At 40.0% G+C, this 19,077-nt stretch overlaps 2 protein-coding genes across 11 annotated transcripts in view; both read left to right on the top strand.

Annotated features, from left to right (window-relative positions):
• The first annotated feature begins 3,862 nt into the window (after positions 1–3,862).
• LOC143371803 (uncharacterized) overlaps positions 3,863–19,077 on the top strand; it is a 61,848-nt gene continuing 46,633 nt past the window's right edge. For 2 of the 10 annotated variants that reach the window (XM_076817425.1, XM_076817424.1), the window contains exons 1-4: positions 4,150–4,410; positions 5,175–5,348; positions 5,725–6,064; positions 6,246–6,426. In XM_076817425.1, coding sequence (XP_076673540.1) covers positions 4,279–4,410; positions 5,175–5,348; positions 5,725–6,064; positions 6,246–6,426 — 827 coding nt within the window. In that variant the 5' untranslated portion in view covers positions 4,150–4,278. Of the gene's footprint in view, positions 4,411–4,478; positions 4,611–5,174; positions 5,349–5,724; positions 6,065–6,245; positions 6,427–19,077 lie in introns of those variants that run through there. The other 8 variants (XM_076817426.1, XM_076817423.1, XM_076817417.1 and 5 more) reach the window with 7 other exon arrangements.
• LOC143371183 (uncharacterized) lies at positions 6,467–15,767 on the top strand. The gene is made up of 3 exons (XM_076816131.1): positions 6,467–10,742; positions 12,739–12,776; positions 13,035–15,767. The coding sequence occupies exons 1-3, from the start codon at positions 9,456–9,458 to the stop codon at positions 14,182–14,184; spliced, it is 2,475 nt and encodes an 824-aa protein (XP_076672246.1). The 5' UTR covers positions 6,467–9,455; the 3' UTR covers positions 14,185–15,767.

Genomic DNA, 19,077 nt, shown 5'->3' with positions numbered 1-19,077 from the left:
AAATGCATGTACGTATATACACACGAATATATTATGCGGCATGCCCGTGAAATTTCAACTTCCCGCATTTTTAACTTTGTATTAGTAGATAACGAACACGACGATTACAATTAATGTTACCTTACACGAGTATAAACAATAATATTTGTAATAGCTGTAAAATTTACATTACGACAAGTCGGAGAGATATGCGATTAAAACGAGGAAATTTAGACACACATTCACACGCAATTTTGCTATTATTGTTATAGCATAAAATGTAAGACATAGTTACGAATCTAACAAATTAACTAACCATATATGAGCATCGAAATAATACAATTTTATCGGGGTTTCGCTGACAACGCAGACCTTAGAACTGCGAAAGAATCGAATAACTTGAACGAAAAAAACTTCAAAAATTAAATGACGACGAAGAGGGGAAAAAAAAGGAAAAAAAATCTGACGCAGCGTATTTTCGAGAGTTTTTTTTTAAACAAATAGTCCTCCTATTGAACTGTTAACAACAATTTTATCGATTTTGTAACATTATCCGATATAATTCCAATTATTATTTGCATGTGCGTTCTTCGTCATACTTATCTTTCAATTTAAAAATTACATTCCTTTACCGAGGAATATTTAATAATTCCCTTGGCATTAGCAAATCCTTTCATCTGATCAGAAACGTCAAGAAAATTTTATCGCTAAGTAGCAATAATATAAAAGAAAACGAAAGAGATGCACTGGACGATGTCAAGAAAAAGTTAATGTAAACGCGAACTCAAGGCTCACAATGTTGTACATAATAGGAGGATTGAGTGCTTTCTCAGTTCGAACCGTGTTCCAATGAAATATCTTATCACTTGTATCAATGTGTAAGACCTTTAATTCCGTTCTGATTTTTGCTTGAGGTTAATAAGAGCAGTGTGTCTGCTAACACGACAAATGCCTGGAAATACTGTCACTTGCGATAATCACGATTACTTGTAAGATACAAAACAAGATCCTTTTTAAAGGAGAAGGAAAGTGTGGAAATAGAATTCCCAATGGCTCGTACGGGTACAATTTTCTCGAGAAACCGAGAGGAAGGAGACCACATATCCCTTGTTTTCATGTATTATAAATAGCGCACCGTCGTTGCAAAAACCTTTAGAAGGTCCACCCCCCCCCCCCCACACCCTTCCCACAACTATGAGAACAAAAAAAGATTAATGTTAAATGAAATAAGAGACAGAAACGATTGAAGAGACGATACGGAGGAAATAAGCACGATAACAGCATGCATGTGATCGAAATCGGTTCCCAAATCTGCCTGCATACACCGCCACGTGTACCGACGTTTAAGTGGATCGTAATTTGTAAATTACTATGAACTTCCTAATTATATGCTGGTATATGATAATACATGTGCTCTGCCACAATAAAGCAGTTTTTTTTTATCTAAAACGAATGCCGTCATTTTTGTCCCAATATACCTACCCTTGTGTAGTGGCTGGAAGAATTAGAACGGGACACTTGCGGCACCCTTAGATGGTACGTTAAAATATATATCTTTAAAGGTGAAAACCACAAAATGCGGTTTTCCCTGTTACCAAACCTAAAATACATTTCTACCACGATATAAAAAATACATGAAGTAGTTTCTTGCTTCTTTATAATTGTTAGGACAATTAACGGTTCGAGCTCTTTTTATCATAATAGGGGAAAGTCGTGGGCCTAATGGGTGATTACTTATGTGCTAGCTTAATAACAATCAGATATTTCTCAAAGTCAATTACATATTTTCGAACGTGAATTCAATTTAATAACAGTAATATCACCTATTTTTATGGGCTCTAAACCGGAACAGCCCCCTAATGATTGTATCCATATTTATCATTAAACATTATATTTAGTGGGCCAGTTTAGTTGATCGCAACGAAAAGTTATAACCGAAATTTCTGAATTTCGAATACGTATTTAGCCCTGATAACAAATTAGAATCTAATCGTAAAATTTAAAAGCAGATGGAATCAATTGCTTGCAGTATAACATCAAAAAGAAAATATGAAATTAAATATTCAAAGTTTATTTTATCATTAAAATAATATTACCGTTCGCGTGTAATATTACTATTGTAATATAATGTTTAATGTTATATCCTATTCGGTGGACTGTCAAATACTGTATAAATAGTTTGTTATAGAGAAAATCAGAAGCAGAGAGGAAAAAATATACCCGACGAATGGAGCAGAGTGGGGAAAGTCTAAAAAGATGGAAAGAAACTGTATGGAGAAAGAAAAACAACGCTCTGTGTCGTGTAGACCTGGGCATCAAAGGCGGCCACCTTCCCGCATGTGCAACACGCGGTGCAGAACACAAGTAAGACGCTTTTTCAATGCACGCTGCCTTTGAAAAGCGGTCCTTTTTAAGTGCTTCAAGTGTGTTCTGCACAACATTTTGCACATCTGGACATGTGGACAAAAATGTATACACGTACAAACCAGGCCTAAATTCGCCCGAGCGAATCCGGAAATATTGGTGACAGAGAATTCTTTATCTTAATGTATAAAGCAGAAAGCTTTTATATGTTTGTTTGTCTGTCGCCTAAAAAGTTTTGAAGATAAATTCTGGGATCACGAAATGAGCCTCAGCTCATTATGTCTTACTGATCCAGACGATGCGACTATTTTCACAAAAAAATGAAGATTTTTTCTTTTTATTAAATCAGAATCTAAATTTCGGGCGAAGCTGAGTAGTAAAGCTAATAATTAATACAGTTGACGCAAGAAGAGAAAGGACAGGGTAGGTCATTGATACGTTTGATGACGGGAGGGTAAGTTACAGATTTAACGAGGAACGTAGCAGCACAGTGCTTCCACTGTTCTTTATACTGCTGCATTTTTATTAGATTGTAGTTACGAGTTATTAAAAATTTTACCACCCATTAAATCAGCGGTAAAATTCGTCTCTTGATATACGAAAAAATTAAGAATTTTGCACTACAATCTTAATATATGAAGCAGAAAGCTTCGATATGTTTGTGTGTTTGTCTGTCGCCTAAAGACTTTCGAACGATAAACTCTGGGATCACTAAATGTGCTTCAGCCCATTATGTCTGGCTAATCAAGATGAATGTGACTATTTTCACAAAAAGAAAATAATTTTTTTTTTTATAAAATCAGGATCTAAATTCCGGGCTAGCCGAGTAGTAAAGCTAGTAGGTATTCGATATTCTTCATAGTTTATCCAATATTACATCAAATTATGTAATTATTGTTGCCTTTACAAATTACAAATCCATGGTGGTACAGCTACTACGCTTATCAAGCATGAGTATCAAAGTAACAACCGCATTATAAGTATGCCATAAAATTAAAATATTCGAAATATTCGCTCATGTACCTGATTTAATTTCTGGCGAAAGAAAAGTGTTTCCTGCTATTCCCGCATAAGTAACATTACCATTAAGGAATACTTCGCGATCCTCGGAAATAATTTTTAAATCTGAGAAAACCATACGATACACCTGTGTAATATTTAGAGATGGATGAATGAAGGAATATTAAAAAATAATCATCAGCGATTCAACATATTCCCTGCAAAGGCCCTATTCATTCTCGTCGTTCGCCGACGAGCGTGTCCCGTCAGTATGATCATGCGTGACAGTGGCTGTACGCAGAAGTGGGAGTAATTGTGCATGAAAATTTGATAGGTTTGCATTAACTCGGCCGACCTCTTAAACACCGAGAGACACGATCAATCGGTACATATCGAAGGTGAATCTAACGCGCGTCGCTCCCCCGATTCTTACGTACACTTTTCCTAATTCGAAAGGGACAATATACCAGTCGGTGTCTACTGTGGCCATCTTGTAACATTTTCGATTTAAGACAGAAGCGAAGCAGGTGGTGTTGAAATGTGAAATCAAAAATAAAGATAGAATCTATATACCGTGGAAGCTCGTGTTTCTCCCGTCTGGCAATGATTTCGCAGATGATGCAACAAATCCATATTAAATAACAATGCAATCGGGAAAAAGGGGACTTCGCAATGTTCGAAACTGTCGTGTGTAAAAGCGGTTGGCTTCGAGCACGACGTGATCGATACGCGGGACTATCTCGCCGAGCGGTTCCGGCGTAGTACGAGGCGGGCCGACGGGGGCCGACGGGGGCCGACCATCGGCGGAACCGGCCGAAGAGCGGTGAGCAAACGACGCGTACAGAAGAACGCGGGGTCTTCTCCGGCTTGGGTTGAAACAGCGTTCGCGTCTACGGGCGCGGTTTTGCGTCTCGAGCTGGCGTTTTACACGGTAAAATGTCCTCCCTCGATTATCTGGACCTGTGTCGGCTGTGTCTCGTGAAGGACCGTGTTTCGGTGCCGATTTTCGAGGGCGAGGGAGACGTACGGCAGATTTTCCTCAAGATCGCCGCCTGTCTACCGGTCAAGGTAAGCCAACTACGCCATCGCCTCGATAATGGCGAACCGCCATCTTGTACATTTTCATAGCTACGCTGCTTTTCCTCGGCCGTCCACAACTTTTCAACCTCCCAGTAGATCCGTTTCATTACGATCGCATCAGAGATCGCCTGGCAGACCAAAGATACGCGTCCAGTAATTGCGCGTAGCCCTAAAACAATGGTATCTAGGTAGCTGCACACTCGTGTTACACTGTTTTTCTCTCCCTTTCCCTCTTTTTAGTCTACCTCGTCCACGACGCCTCGAATTATTCGACAGAATTTTGCCGCGCTTTTTTACATTGCCGAACTTTCCGCTTCGCGATCTTATTGGACTGGCTTTCGCTACTTTTAATCCGCGTAATAATCCGTATCGTCACTCTTCTATTTATGATTACCGTAATTAAATAATCGCCTTTCCATTCGACATCTTGTCGACATCATTGTTGCTGTTGTAAAATATATACCACCGGGTTTTGGATTTTTTTTTTAAAGCGTTCTGTTCACAGGCGTGTCTTTTAATTTTCACGAATAATCGAAGGGAATTAGTATATACCGGCAATAACATAACTTGTTTTATTTGCGTAGTTCCCGTATACACGAAGTACATTTCGATCTTTTTTCTTTTCAGCTACATTAATTAAATGTAGCTAATCCCTGTTTTCGCAAATGCTTGCAAACAAAATTCAAGTCTATTTATGCGAAATGTAGTAGTTACTAGTAGTTAAAAATTACATTTTTTCACTCGTGTTACAGGTTGCAAGAGAAGACAAGTTGCCCAAGAAAATATGTGACGATTGCGTGTATAAAGTAGAATTATTTTATCAGTTTTGGAACACGACAGCAAACGCAGAGAAACAACTTTTACAATGGCTAGGCGAAGTTGGGATGGACGGCAAACAGGGTTATGTTACCAATACTCTCAATCAGGTAATTTCTTTAAATTAAAATAGAACATTTCTCTGATTCACACGGTACAGAACAAAACATGAAATTCTCAGTGGATGTTCTTTTATTTGTTACACGTTCAGTTCTGTTTATCTTAGCTACCACTGAAACTAGTCAAACGAATACTTTATATATCACATTTTGTGAGTTTAATTAATTATTTGTTTACTCTAGCCTACAGTTTTGCTACTATATAAATCATACTTTCGTGCCCAAAGTGTATTAAATAATTGCGTTGCTTGGTCACGTAATTTTGTATTCGTACAGGGATTACGTTGCCTCAACGATCGTGCACATTTTGCACTCATTTGAAATACTCTGTAATAATTAATTTTGTTGGTCTGTTCTTTTATTACAGAATGTAATGAAACAAGAGCAGAGCGCAGAGAACAGGTTAGACGGTAGTGTGATGCAGCAAGTCAGCGAGCATCAGAACAACATGGGTATGGGTATGATGGACAACATGGGCCTGGGTATTCCTATGATGATGTCCAGCGCGAATCAACAACAAATAACCTCAGTTCCTATGGACACAAGCGGCAATTCTGTACAAACCGTTCAGGCGGTGCCTGGTCCAAGTTCACAAACCACGCATAACCAAATATCGCAAAGTCAAACGAGCTCTACGCAACAAGAAGAGGAAGAAGAAAGTAGCGAAGACGAAGAGAACTCGGATGAAGAATGCGATGGAGATGAAGGTATGCACTATATACGCTTTTCTAATGATTTTTTTTTTATTCATCAGTATTTCACGTTCTGATTAATTTTCGTTACAATTCGAACAATTCCGTTGGGTAAAATGCAGATTTTTGTTTTATTCCGGATAGAAGAAGTATCGAAGTAATAATAATTTGTGTGGACGACTTTTTTGTGTTACAGGCCTACCTGTGAAAGAAGAGAGCGAAGAAGATCCCAATAGTAGAACCATAGAGCCTACGACTTTTGTAAATGTTTCCCTGGCATGCGACGAGGCGGGTCCTTCGGGTCTACAGCAACAGAAAATCTCAGATATACCTGAGATGCCAATGCAACAACCAGCCGATGGGGATCCCAAATCTGGGTGAGTTTCCTCATCCATATTTAATATTTAAAGGGCCAAAGGTGCGGTTTTGTTGTGGAGAACACAAACACTTACACGAACATTTCCATTAATATCGTTTCTTTTCTCGAAAAAGTTGGAAAAAATTCTGTAGCAAATAACGATTGATTGTTTAGTTATTTGAATCTCGTAATGCTGAATACAATAGAAGAGATGCGTCCGTGCGATGATTTACTTAGTTTCACTTCTAAATGTTTCTTAGCATAGAATTCTCGTTATTTTAATACTGTACAAAGTTCTAATGACTCGTGAACTAATACTTCCTTTGCATACAATACTTTGGAAAATAGTAGGTCTCGCGTTCGTCCGAAAAATCTGAACAATCGAGTATAAGTGAATACCGAACAATTCGTTTCTATTGTAAATTAGAAAGTTTTCAGTTGAAAGTTAAAGTAGCTGAGAGTTAGTCACCTAATTCAAGTAAATAAGGTGCATTAGAATCACGAGGTAAGTCAGTACACACCCCACAACCATCTTTGGCTCTCTGTATTTTGCAATTTGATACATGGGCTCGTAAATATTTTTTTTTCGTAGACGTTAATTATCTGGAATCGTGCAATAGTATCCAAAGTACTTTCCATGCCATGAGAATATTCAAATCTATGCAAGAAGTATGTTCGTTTAAACAGAACAAAAAAAAAAACAGATTGCAAAATACCTCGGTATATTTTTACATGTGGTAGCATGTATGTAGAGTTCATTTCAATAAGACTGGCGTTATCGTAATTGTTGAAACTCCTGTTAATACCATACTGTACAGCGTGCTCCATTTGTTCGGTACTCCTATTTAAATGAACTCTATCCTAGTTATTTATTGATACGTGTACGATGAATGGACAGAGGGATTTCGCAGGCTACACCTCTTCAAAACGCGTACGCGTTGTCTTCCTTAACGTGTCTATAACTGAACACGCCGTTGAGAGTTGAGTTTATAGCAGCAAGTACTTAATCCCTCTGTTCAGCTGGAGACCAGATGTTTACATGTTGTCAATATCAATATTCCACGCTTACGTGAAGGCACAAAATGCCGCACACGGCCGAGAACAGGCCGACAATAAATCACAAACTAATATTTCGTGAGCTAACGTCACGATAATAGACGCTTGGTACATTGAATTCTTACCAGGCCGTACAGTTTCGTAAAGAAATACCGTTTCTTGTCGTCTTCGTGCTTTCCAATGCCTACGCTTTACATTATCGTCAGGACCACATAGTTACATTAGCAATTCCCGGTTTAGTTTGTAAGCGTCGTCGTTCTGTTAAACTCCGCACGAGAATAAACCCGCTAACGAGTTGTGATGTTCGTACCACAATGTCGGTTTCAATCGATCTTGCTTCTCGGTTGGCATCCTTATTAGATGCCAGCCTGAAAAAATGGCAGAATAGTGTTTCATAACGAAAGATAGATTTAGTTATGATCGTATTTAATTGCAATGGTAACCCAAAACGATTAGAACGATAATTATCGGAACATGAAGACTCGAAGAATAATCGTCGTACGAAAAACGAAGCATGAAGAGGACTTATGTACTTTCCAAGGCGAGTATCATACTTTTGTATCATTTACACGCTTGTCTCTTATCCGATAGTTTATAAGTATAATACATACCGAGTTAAATTTATTTCCCGCTGTTACTTCGACCGTTGCGCTTACATTTCGCAGCACGGTCGTACGATTACGTGATTTTTCTCGCGTCCGAAGTTTTTCGAGCGCACTCCAGCATATTTTTTTTGTTGGAAATTTGTGCGCTCATTATTTACAAACTTCTATCGCGCACTGTTGTGCTGCACGCGTTGCTTTAAGTTCGCTTCGGCGAACATCTAAGCGGTACGTTTTTACATTTGGATTTTACCCAAAATTCGCGATCGCTGCGTGTTCGCAACCAGGCTGCGCTTACGCGCCGGTAAATACAGCGAGTTTATTTCCTAATTTGTGTTTTTACATTTTTTCCCCCTTTACCTGCTATATCTTGCACCGGTGAACCGAAAGAAACTGGTGGAGGAGCATCGAATGTTCACTTTATGCGCGCGAGGAACGTTTGAACTCCGGTGTTTTCATGATTGCTCTGTGGTTAGGGATATTTCTTGTTTCTGTTTGAAGAATTTGACGTCAGAAACAGGAAAACGTTCCACTTTTCTTCCACACTGTTATCATGCTTGTTTTTGAAGGAGTCGTCCTCGTTTCCATAGCTTTTAGCGGTTTCGTTGTTGCAACCGTAGATTGCAAATACGTGCGTTTTTTCTTGGGTGCGTTTGCACCCTTGGACACATTTTGTTTAATACTTGTGAAGAGAATTCTTGGCTGCAACCTGTGCCATGAGAGGTCGAGGAGGGGACGGTGCACGGATGTTGGATTTCTTTTGAAAGGTGAGGATATATTTTTCAGTACAAAATACTACGTTAAGTTTGATTTCTAGACATGTTCTATTTAGCGAAGATAATGATTTCTTTTAGCAAGGGTTCGCTTTCTTCTAACTTTTTTGCCAACAGTTCTGTAGCTTTAACTCTTCCTTCCTTGCTGGTTTGCTATAGAAACCCTTTAATTTCTTCCTCGGTTTTGTGCCAACTACTTTTCATGAGTCTAGAGATGCGAAGAGGCGATGGAAATAGTATAAGATTAGAATTAAAACACGCGGACGTTTGGTTTCTTTAATTGGACTAGTTGCTGATTCGCGCTTGGTCGAAATGAAATCGCAAGAAGTATCAAACGTAAAGTTATTGTTAAACAATGTATTTATATTTAGAAGTAGTACTTTTAAATTATACGTTGGATAAGTATGTGCAAATCGTTGACAATCTGAAGGTAAAGTAAGATGAACAAAACATTCTTTGCGATCTTTTGCAGTGGATATATCCGTAAAGGGGATACGGTGGGGGGTTGAGAGATGGTAAAGATGATTGACAGTAACGATGACGACAACTCTCTAAGCTCGATCTGCACTTAACGCTCTGGTCGCACTGTACTGCTGTGTCTCGAGGGGGAGGCCAAAATGCCCAAGCACTTTGCACGGTCACTCTGCAGAAATCGCACAGCATCAAGTTTTTCTCTGCTTCACTATCTCTCTTATCACCGCCTGTCTGTAAGAGAAGCAGCAAGATCACGAGAACGGATGAAAACAATGACCACTAACTATGTGTATGCTGTTCGGTTGTTCGCCGCTGCATTGTCCTTGGGTTTTGTCGATTTCAGGGAAGGAAGCGAGACCTTTGGCGGATTGTCGGGGATGCTGCGCCAGATACTCTCGCCGTCACCCGAGACGGGGGACGTCTGTTTACCCGTCAGTTGTACCCTGCTCCAGAACAACTCGATATTCTCCAATCAGTCGTCGATGATGCCCTCGACTTACCACACTGTCCCGTCCCACTTGCCCTCCATTAGTCCCGACCAGAATCTCATGGATCACGTGCAGATAGTCGTCGAGTCCCATCCGTGCCCCACCTGCGGCCTCGAATTTCGAAGCGCCCTAAAGCTGAATTACCATATAAGAACCAGCCATTCCGTGCTGCCCGAGTTCGAGCACACTATGGAGAACCCTGTGAGGTACTCGTGTAATGTTTGCTCGCGGAGCTTCTACGCCTTGAGCCACTTGAGGATGCACGAGGTCACGCACACCGCGCCCGCGCCCTCTTGCCCGTCGCCGATCCAAACGATGGCGACGTCGGTGAACGTGGAGAAGACGTTCGCCTGCGATCGCTGCCAGGCCAGTTTCCGCTACCGCACGCTCCTCGAGCGGCACAAGAGGATGCACGAGGTCGGCCAGGAGAAGCCTTACTCCTGCCCTCGGTGCCTGATGCGCTTCGAGACGCGAAATCTGTACAATCACCACGCGAAAACACACAAGCCGATTCTAGGGGGTAACGACAGGATCGCCGACACCGCGGTGTCGTCCGGCGATCCCGTCACTAGCAGTATTAGCGGCACTAACGTCATGGCATCGTCCAACAAATCGATAATGTCGTACCCGTGCGACTCGTGCTCCAAACAGTTCGCCAGCATCGAGTCTTTGACCACGCACAAGGCCGTGCACAGGTCCAGGCCGCTCGTATGCGACGTATGCGGCAAAGGTTTCACTCATCGCAAATATTACGTGGTGCATCAGCGCATCCACACTGGCGAGAGACCGTACCTTTGCGCCATGTGCGGCAAGTCGTTTACCCAGGCGTCCACGCTTACCGTCCACCGTCGGTACCACACGGGGGAGCGGCCATACACTTGTACGCTGTGCGGCAAAGGATTTGTTACCAGAACGATCATGCTTAATCACATGAAGAAGCATTGAAAGAGCTCATGGGTAGGTTCTACGAAGAGGAGGAGAGGGGCTTGTTACTGGGTGCACGGTAAGGTATCAAGGATATTGATTTGCGGTTCGTTGCGAGAGTTCGCGACCTGTTTCAATTAAAGTTTACTGTTGATTATTTAGTGTATTAGAACATTCGTTTTTGGTCGGTGGGGCGTCGGATTTTAGAAGAAATAGATAAGATAATAGGGGGATAGTAAGATCGTTTTTTTTCCCGCGAGTATTTGGTTCTTTTTAATGAATTTACTTAGAATTTTTATTTTACGCGACGAATAGAACGTTTAGAAGATTGCGAGAGGTGCCTCGAGATTACAATTAGAGGCGGCCTTATAGAACTAAAATACGTGATAATACTCGATCAAAATTGTGTTGATATTTTTACAAAGTCTAATGAATGTGATAGTTTGCTGTATGTTTAAGTTCAATCGAATTTGTTGATTAATGCTAGGAATATAGAGCGAAACCGCTAGTTTAGCGATTTTATATATAATATGCATGTCGTCACTGTGATATTGTTCGTACGTAAATATTCTGGGTATTTAAAGTGATAAGATATCGACGATTATTTGGGCTTGTAGGAATTCGAGATTCTGTTAGGGGGTGTTACATTCGCTAGCGAAATTTGACAGTACCGAAGTTAGTACCTGCGTAATGAACTAAGTTTTAAGTTCAATGTGCCTAAAAGATGAGATTTTTGAAAATTTTTAATCGTTGGAAACGGAGGAAGACAAACAGGAGCTGATGGTAGTACAGTGTTGTTAGAAGTTACTCGATGTTTACAAATATGTTAGAATCATAGGGAAATATCAGTATACAATTAATAAAATATATGAGTATACGATTATTTTAACCGTTCGTGGTTAAACTGATACATAGAGACAATGCAGCTAGGATATGAGCTTTAACAATGACTACATGTGCCTCTAATTAATATAAGTACAGGGTTGGTTACTGCATATTAGATGAATATCGTAAAACGTAAGTATGAAGACGCTTAAATATTTACATGTAATCCTATAACAATACGATCTCTGGTGTTTGTATTACTAATATAATTCTAATTAATCGTTGCTAAAAAAAATTCTGTGAATTTTATCACTCGTAAATGTAATTTTTTCGACTAATTAAAGTTTTCAATGTTATTAGCAGATTTCATATTATCTGCTACGTATTAGCAGTTTATTATCATTTGAAATACATCAAGGTTTTCATTGTCGAGCTTTAGAAAGATATTTTATTATTATTGTTACAATATATTCAGAAATGTTCTTAAAAGTTGTGTAGCAAAACAGTTCAGTTACGTTGTACTTTAATACTGATATTCAATAATGAAGGATAAATCTAGACTACTATCTAATGAAGGATAAGAAGTAATCAAAATTCTATGAGATTCACTCTTAGTGGGATCTTTTCGTAATACGGTTATGTAGTTTTTAACTCGAAAGAACCATGAAAGCTAGGATATTCCTAAGATACGTAAGATTTGTTTAAAATGCATTGTGCTCAGTTTTTAAGGAGATTAACGCGAATTACTAGTAAATTTTAATGTTGGATACGTTCGATCTTAGAACTGTGTAATAAATTCAATATGGCGGCCGATTCGACACACTGGACGGTCGATAAAACAGTGCAACATGTCGGTAAGTGTAGAATAAAGAATTACTATTGTATTACATTACTATGAATTACTGTATAGTTTGTTAAATGTTTAATAACACTCTTTTTGTTATAAACAATAAATATTTGTAATACTCATCTGACAATAGAGATATGTTTATGCAACTATTGCCCATTCATAGATATTGTGGGCAAGAAGTATTTCGATAAAGATTAAGAGATTTTGACGTAGGCTACTTGGTTTCGATAAATCGATTCAACAGTGGATCAAACTATTCGGCAGTATAATATTAACTATTATTTAAGTAGTATTATGTAGTGATACGTCTGTTTTTAAATCAGTAGTGCATACTTACAGCACCTACTCGATGACCTCGAACTAAACGGTCTAGATCTGTACGTCTTTCTAGAATAATTTACAGCGAACATAGAAGAAAGTGTATGAACGCAATAAAAAGAAATACTGGAAAGCACCGAGGCACTTTATTAAACGCATACTTCCTTAGAGATATTCGCGAGTGTTTAAACGATTGCCCTCTAAATTCTGCTAAAGACGAAACGTCTCTCCCCGATGGAAAGATCGAACAAAAGCATAGCGATAAAGGCAAAGACTGTTCATTAATTGACTCCCGTTTGTGTCTCTCTTCTTTCCAGATATTTCGTGTCAAAGCGTGAGATGCTGCCTCAGGATCAGCAGCAATGCGGGCCCGACGAGATTTTCGATCAAGACGACCCAAAGCAGCTGCTCATTACAGATGAGTTGCACATACCAAAGGTGGAGACCACCGAGGTAGTCATCGCAGAGAGCATGGTGCAGTGCGGTCTCTGCGGAGACGATTTCGTCTCCGAGCGCGCTCTTAAGTCGCATCTAAAGATGCACGAGCAGGATAACGTACAATTGCAAGACGATCAGCTCGTCTGCGAGCACTGCGGCGACAGTTTCGCCAAGATCTCCTTGCTGCAAGAACATCAGCTGGAGCACGAAACCGAGGATTATAATCATACATGCGAGACGTGCGGATACGTAGCGGCGGATAAGGAAAGCTTAGAGGCTCACCAGAAATGGCACGATATCGAGTACAAGTGCGAGTGCGAGATCTGTGGTGCTACCTTCGACTCTCCCGATACTTACCAAGAGCACCAATCCGCTCAGCATCCCCACGAGAAGCCCTTTCAATGCGAGATCTGCAACGCCACGTTTCGCTATCGCCAGGGGTTGAGGCTGCACGCCAAGTTGCACCAGCCAGACTACGTGCCGCCCCAGAGGAAGCACCACTGCGAGCTCTGCAACAAACGTTTCTCCAGGAAGCAGGTGTTGCTCGTGCACATGAAGACGCACGGGAACGTGGGTCCCCAGAACGAGTACATATGCCCTGTTTGCGGCAAGGCGGTGTCCAGCAAGACCTACTTGACCGTGCACCTGCGCAAGCACACCGGCGAGAAGCCGCACGTTTGCGATTTGTGTGGTAAAGGGTTCATCTCGCAGAATTATCTCAGCGTTCATCGGCGCACTCACACCGGCGAGAGGCCCCACAAGTGTACCCACTGCGAGAAACGGTTCACCCAGAGAACCACGCTGGTGGTCCATCTCAGGGGCCATACCGGCGATCGACCGTACCCCTGCACGTGCTGTCACAAATCGTTCGCCTCGAAAACGATGCTCAACTCCCACCTGAAGACGCACGCTAAGCAAACCGCGCGGCAGCAACAAGAACAGCAGCAACAGCAACAGTTGCAGCAGGAGCAAGAGGTCCAGGATCAGGATCAATCCCTTGACACTATCACAATACTATTACCTAGCTAGGGTATTTTTTGCGGCGATCAAGTAGATGTTTTGAGACCATCAACGCATCGGCAAGTGCTTGTCTATTTTCGTCGTGAAAGTAGGAGAAAAAGAGGGGGTTGCTTCTGTTGATAAATAGATTGACTATTGGGGCTATTTATGTCTGAGTCAAGGGGTAAATATTTTCCTATACACGACTGCAATTCGAATGCTCGTTTATTTTTATATGATGGTGAAGCATGCTATAGAAGCAAGTAGGATTTACCATGATGACGGGGAGTGCGAAGGTAGATATGATTGTTCGTATTTGGAGGATTTAAGTCGTTCTATGTTTCTGCCCTTTTAAGACCAAGCTTTTACTAAGATTGGACACTGTTTGTATACAATCTTGACCGTACTAAATCGACACACAATTCATTTTGGGGATGTAGATTTAAGAAATGTGAATGCTACAAGTGTTTAAACATAATGGTCCACGCGAGTTCCTTCCTATTGTATAAAAGCATTAAGATCTATGTTAGTCTCGATTAGAAAATTTTTAACAACGTTCAAGTTTTTTACATCTACATTTAATTACTTTGTACCAGGCTTTTATATCGATTATTGATCGTGCATTTTCAGAATTGCATTTCAGTAATATTTGTAAAGTTGGTCATACGTTGGCATCTCTTCTTTTTATTTTCTTGTTCCAAATTTAATGATATCGAGATGGTAAGTTATCAATTTACGGTACGATAGTTACGAAGGTATAAAATAGTTCCCATCGAATATCGTAGTGTATAGAATTTCGTGTCTTGTATTTTATTAAACGAAAACTTGGAAACCGTCCACGAAGATTCTTTTTAAATACTCAACTTCGTACTATATACAAATGTGATTTGCGATTCTTGCGTAAGTTGAATGCAAATGTTGCGGAGGACGTTACAGGATTCGCAGATCTTCGACATATATACTTTAGTGCCTTAGTCGTTATGCGGTGCATTTAAATCGAGGACTTATGAAGCAGCAAGTTATTAAATTAACTGATACATCGTGTAATTCCTGTTCTAATTAATAAGATAGGCTTAATCGACCGTAGTTAATAACGCTTCGAATACGTGCAAATAAATTATCCGCAGAAACAATCATGAATCACACTAATTGTAAGCGTAAAATAATTTCGATGACCCCAAGACCGATGACGTTGTAACATATATGACGGGTTGTCTTAGGAATTTTTCATCGAATTGTCTCGATCCGTGGATTGCACCTTCGCTAATTCTTTTAATCACTTAGGGTGCACCTTGTTTATCATGTGTAAGGGAAAATCTTTAATGATAGTCGTAGTTAGTAACTAGTGTGATACATCGCTTTAGTAACTGATATTATTTATAATGGACGGTATTGTTTGCAGCAGTTAGTTCACTTCAAAAACGTGTGTGCACGTCTCCTGTTTCGTCGATATACTTGCGATGATTTTTATATATAGTGATGCAGAATTGTATGAACCAATCGCAATTACCCTTACGAGGTATTCAATAATTGTCCATGTGCATCAGGTAAAATAACAGAATCACTTTTTGTAATCCGATTCGTAAAAATAAATATTGCAGTAATCATTCCGATTTATCTTGTATTTGTACATATAAAGTAGTTTACAGATTGTTTAATTAAACTGTCGAGAAATACCACAACTACTAGTATAAGCTAAAAAAACGAAGATCTCTAATGCTAATAATATTAAAACGTCGAATAATAATGCGACACTTATAAATGTGACATGCGAATAGGGCATTTTTAGGGATCAAAAATTCTCTATCTCACTTTTAAATAGTCTCGTAACTGTGTCCATTGAGTGTAATGTGCCCCCTCGAATATCTGTAGCTCATATCGCACGTTTCGAAGAGATCATGAATCATTGCTTGCAGTTTAACTGGCTTTATGCAGTAAGTAGCTTCGCCATTTCTAAAAATCTGAAGTGCCCAGCTGTCATCGATTTCGATCGCTTAAAATAGTGGACCGTAGCCCTGAAGCATATCAAAACTCATCTGAACTTCACCGTAGCTCGATAAAGACTGAAAAGTATTCCCCTCATATTGCTGGCTTACCCCAAGACACCTTCAAGCTGCCTTAGCTCCTCGGTGTCTCTTCGTACTGTGCAGCGTGAAAACAGCTGTTTGTAATGAAAACGGCTTATGCTTTGTTATCTTTTTGCAGACTGAAAAGCGTGAAGACGATACCAGCCAAGCCGAGTAATCGGTCACGCGACATTGAACCATCGAACTTTATTATCCTTGAAAGCCCATCGAGCGATTCCTGCGTCGTTCAGGAGCTGCTGGCGTTTAAATGCGAGTCTTGCGACGACGAATTCGATACCGATGCGAACTTATTGGTGCACAAGACCGAGCAGTCGATCCTTCGAACACGAAAAGCGTTGCTCAAGACCGAAAAGAAGCACACCTGTGCTGTTCGTCACGAGACATTCGAAGGGAAGATGCAACTGCTCAAGCATCGGCGAACACGCTGCAGGAATCCCGCCGTAGTCGCGCAGAAGCAGCAGAAGTCGAAAGGTACCGTGAAAATAATGAAAGACAAAGAACGGCAGGCGGATCCAGTGGAGTGCGACATATGCCACAAAGTTTTCAAGAAGAAGAAGTACCTGAACGTTCACAAAACGTTGCACGGGGCGCCCCACGTTTGCCACGTGTGCGGTGCCAAGCTGGCATCCGAGTATTACTTGAAGCTGCACATTAGAAGGCACAACAAAGAGTTCACCGAGTTCTGCGCGGTTTGCAACAAGGGCTTCTACCTGAAGGCGACCCTGAGGACGCACATGAGCGTGCACAGCAACGAGAAACCCTGCACCTGCGATGTCTGCCACAAGTCCTTCGGCAACCGAGTGTACCTGAGGAGTCACATGAAGCTTCACAGCCAGCCTGATACAAGAAAGAAGCACAAGTGCGAGATCTGCGGGTTCGAGACTTTCTACAGCTACTGTTATAAGGAGCATCTCTGGACGCACACTGGCGAGAGCCAAGTAGCCTGCGAGGTATGTGGCAAGCTGGTCAGGCGGCGGTACATGAAGACTCACATTAGAATACACACTGGCGAGAAGCCTGAGTTTTGTGAGTTTTGCGGGAGGGCCTTCAGCTCTAAGAAGTACCTGATCAAACATCGAAGGACTCACACAGGCGAAAAGCCTTACAAGTGTAATATCTGCGACAAACGGTTCACCCAACGCGGCACCCTTAGCATTCACTTACGGCGACACGAGGGTGCTAAGTAAATTCGGATATTCTGCCTTGAATATGAGATTTTTATTAAATTCGTGGTTTTATTCCGTGGTTACGAGATTGGACACTGTTACAAATTATTTCGACAGCGGAGTAATTTTATAAAAAAGAACGCATAACTCTACGCCATTTTTTAAGCATTTATACGAATAGGTGTTCATAGAAATTGATGAAAACTGTGCGTTAGAGACGGCGCAGGAAGGAGGAAGAGGGAAGTTTGTACAAACATTCATGTGAATTGAAGGTAAAATTATTAATAAAAATCAAGTATATTGTTGTTGTGTAAGTTGTATCAAGTTGTAGTCCGTAAGAGACTGTTTTATAGTATTTCGTGTGAATTGAATGTATTGTTGGTGGAAGAGTACTGAATGTCAGGATTTACAAGATACTTTCCCACGTCTGCAAAAGCATGGAGCAACACGCATTTAAAGTAACAATACTTTCCCAAAAAGGAATGATCGATTTTCAAAGTTAGAACTTATCAGGAATGTGTTTTGAGAGTGTTCTGTACATGTATTGCACATATGGGAACGTAGCTGAAGCTGTTGTAAAACATTCGTTTACTTTACAATTTGACATACTGTCGTGGAAATAACATTTTTTTATAAATATCTTAACTGTAGATAATTGTGGCAACCAGTGACGCATATTGTGCAGAATGTAATAAAGTTTGTAGATCTATAGGCGTAAATTGTGATTCTGTAACTTTATTTTAAGTAGATACTAATTTTTGTTTGATAGATAAATACTAATACATTGGGACTGTTCAATAATATACAAGTCTGTTTAGAGATAATAATATTTTTTGCCGTTGAAAAGGGATTATTTTTATTGGCGGAAATTGTAGGCACAGTGAATACATTCCGAGTAATTTTAAATAATTATTTATCTAATTGTAAAACCTGATTAGAGTCAGAAATTTTGTAATTATGTTGCCATATCTGGAGTAGTGTTTGTACTGGATTTTACGCAATTTACTCGAGTTATGTTCGATGTAATAGAGCAAGTACCCAAATACCTCAATTAGAGCTAGGAATATTCGTCGAATCTTTCGGTATTCAAATATTACATTTACATAATCCGAGTATTTGAAAATTCATCTAATATAATTCGAATTTTCAAAGATTATATTCAGGTGTGTACAAATTATTTATGAAGAGGGACATTATAAGATCTGTTTCAGTATTAAATTTATTTGTAGACTTCTTCATTGAAAAAAATAAATTTCAAAAAAGATTTATAGAACGTGGTTAATGTCACAGAATTCATTTATGCTATTATCCTACAGGGGAGGGCAAGGTGGGGTAGAGTGTAACAAAAAAGTCTACAATCGACAGTCTTGATCCTTCAAATCAGAATGAGCAAATGTTAACAATTATCCTTAAAAGCTAATCAATTTGGCACTTTTAGAAAACTTTAGGCAATTTACTTACCAGAATTACTGTATGTTGGAATAGAAACAAAAATCTTTTATTTCGTCACGTTTAAACACGAAAAAACCTATTTTGGTAAATATTATCACCGAAAGGTACGATGCCGACAAATGACAACTGAATCAAGATGACGACAGGTGCGTTTGTCAAAAACGTAAAATAACTCAATAAAGATGTTACAAAGAAACAGAAATACTTTCACTGTTACA

This window comes from Andrena cerasifolii, chromosome 7, assembly GCF_050908995.1.
Source record: "Andrena cerasifolii isolate SP2316 chromosome 7, iyAndCera1_principal, whole genome shotgun sequence".
NCBI classification, from domain to species: Eukaryota; Metazoa; Arthropoda; class Insecta; order Hymenoptera; family Andrenidae; genus Andrena; species Andrena cerasifolii.
Note: the sequence above shows the minus strand (reverse complement) of the source record. Positions and strands in the feature narration are given on the sequence as shown.

Coding starts and splice junctions, on each gene's coding strand:
- LOC143371183 (XM_076816131.1), top strand. CDS start 9,456: ATGCCCAAGCACTTTGCACGGTCACTCTGCAGAAATCGCACAGCATCA. Junction 10,743..12,738: donor TTAATCACATGAAGAAGCAT/TGAAAGAGCTCA, acceptor GCATACTTACAG/CACCTACTCGATGACCTCGA. Junction 12,777..13,034: donor GAACTAAACGGTCTAGATCT/GTACGTCTTTCT, acceptor TCTTCTTTCCAG/ATATTTCGTGTCAAAGCGTG.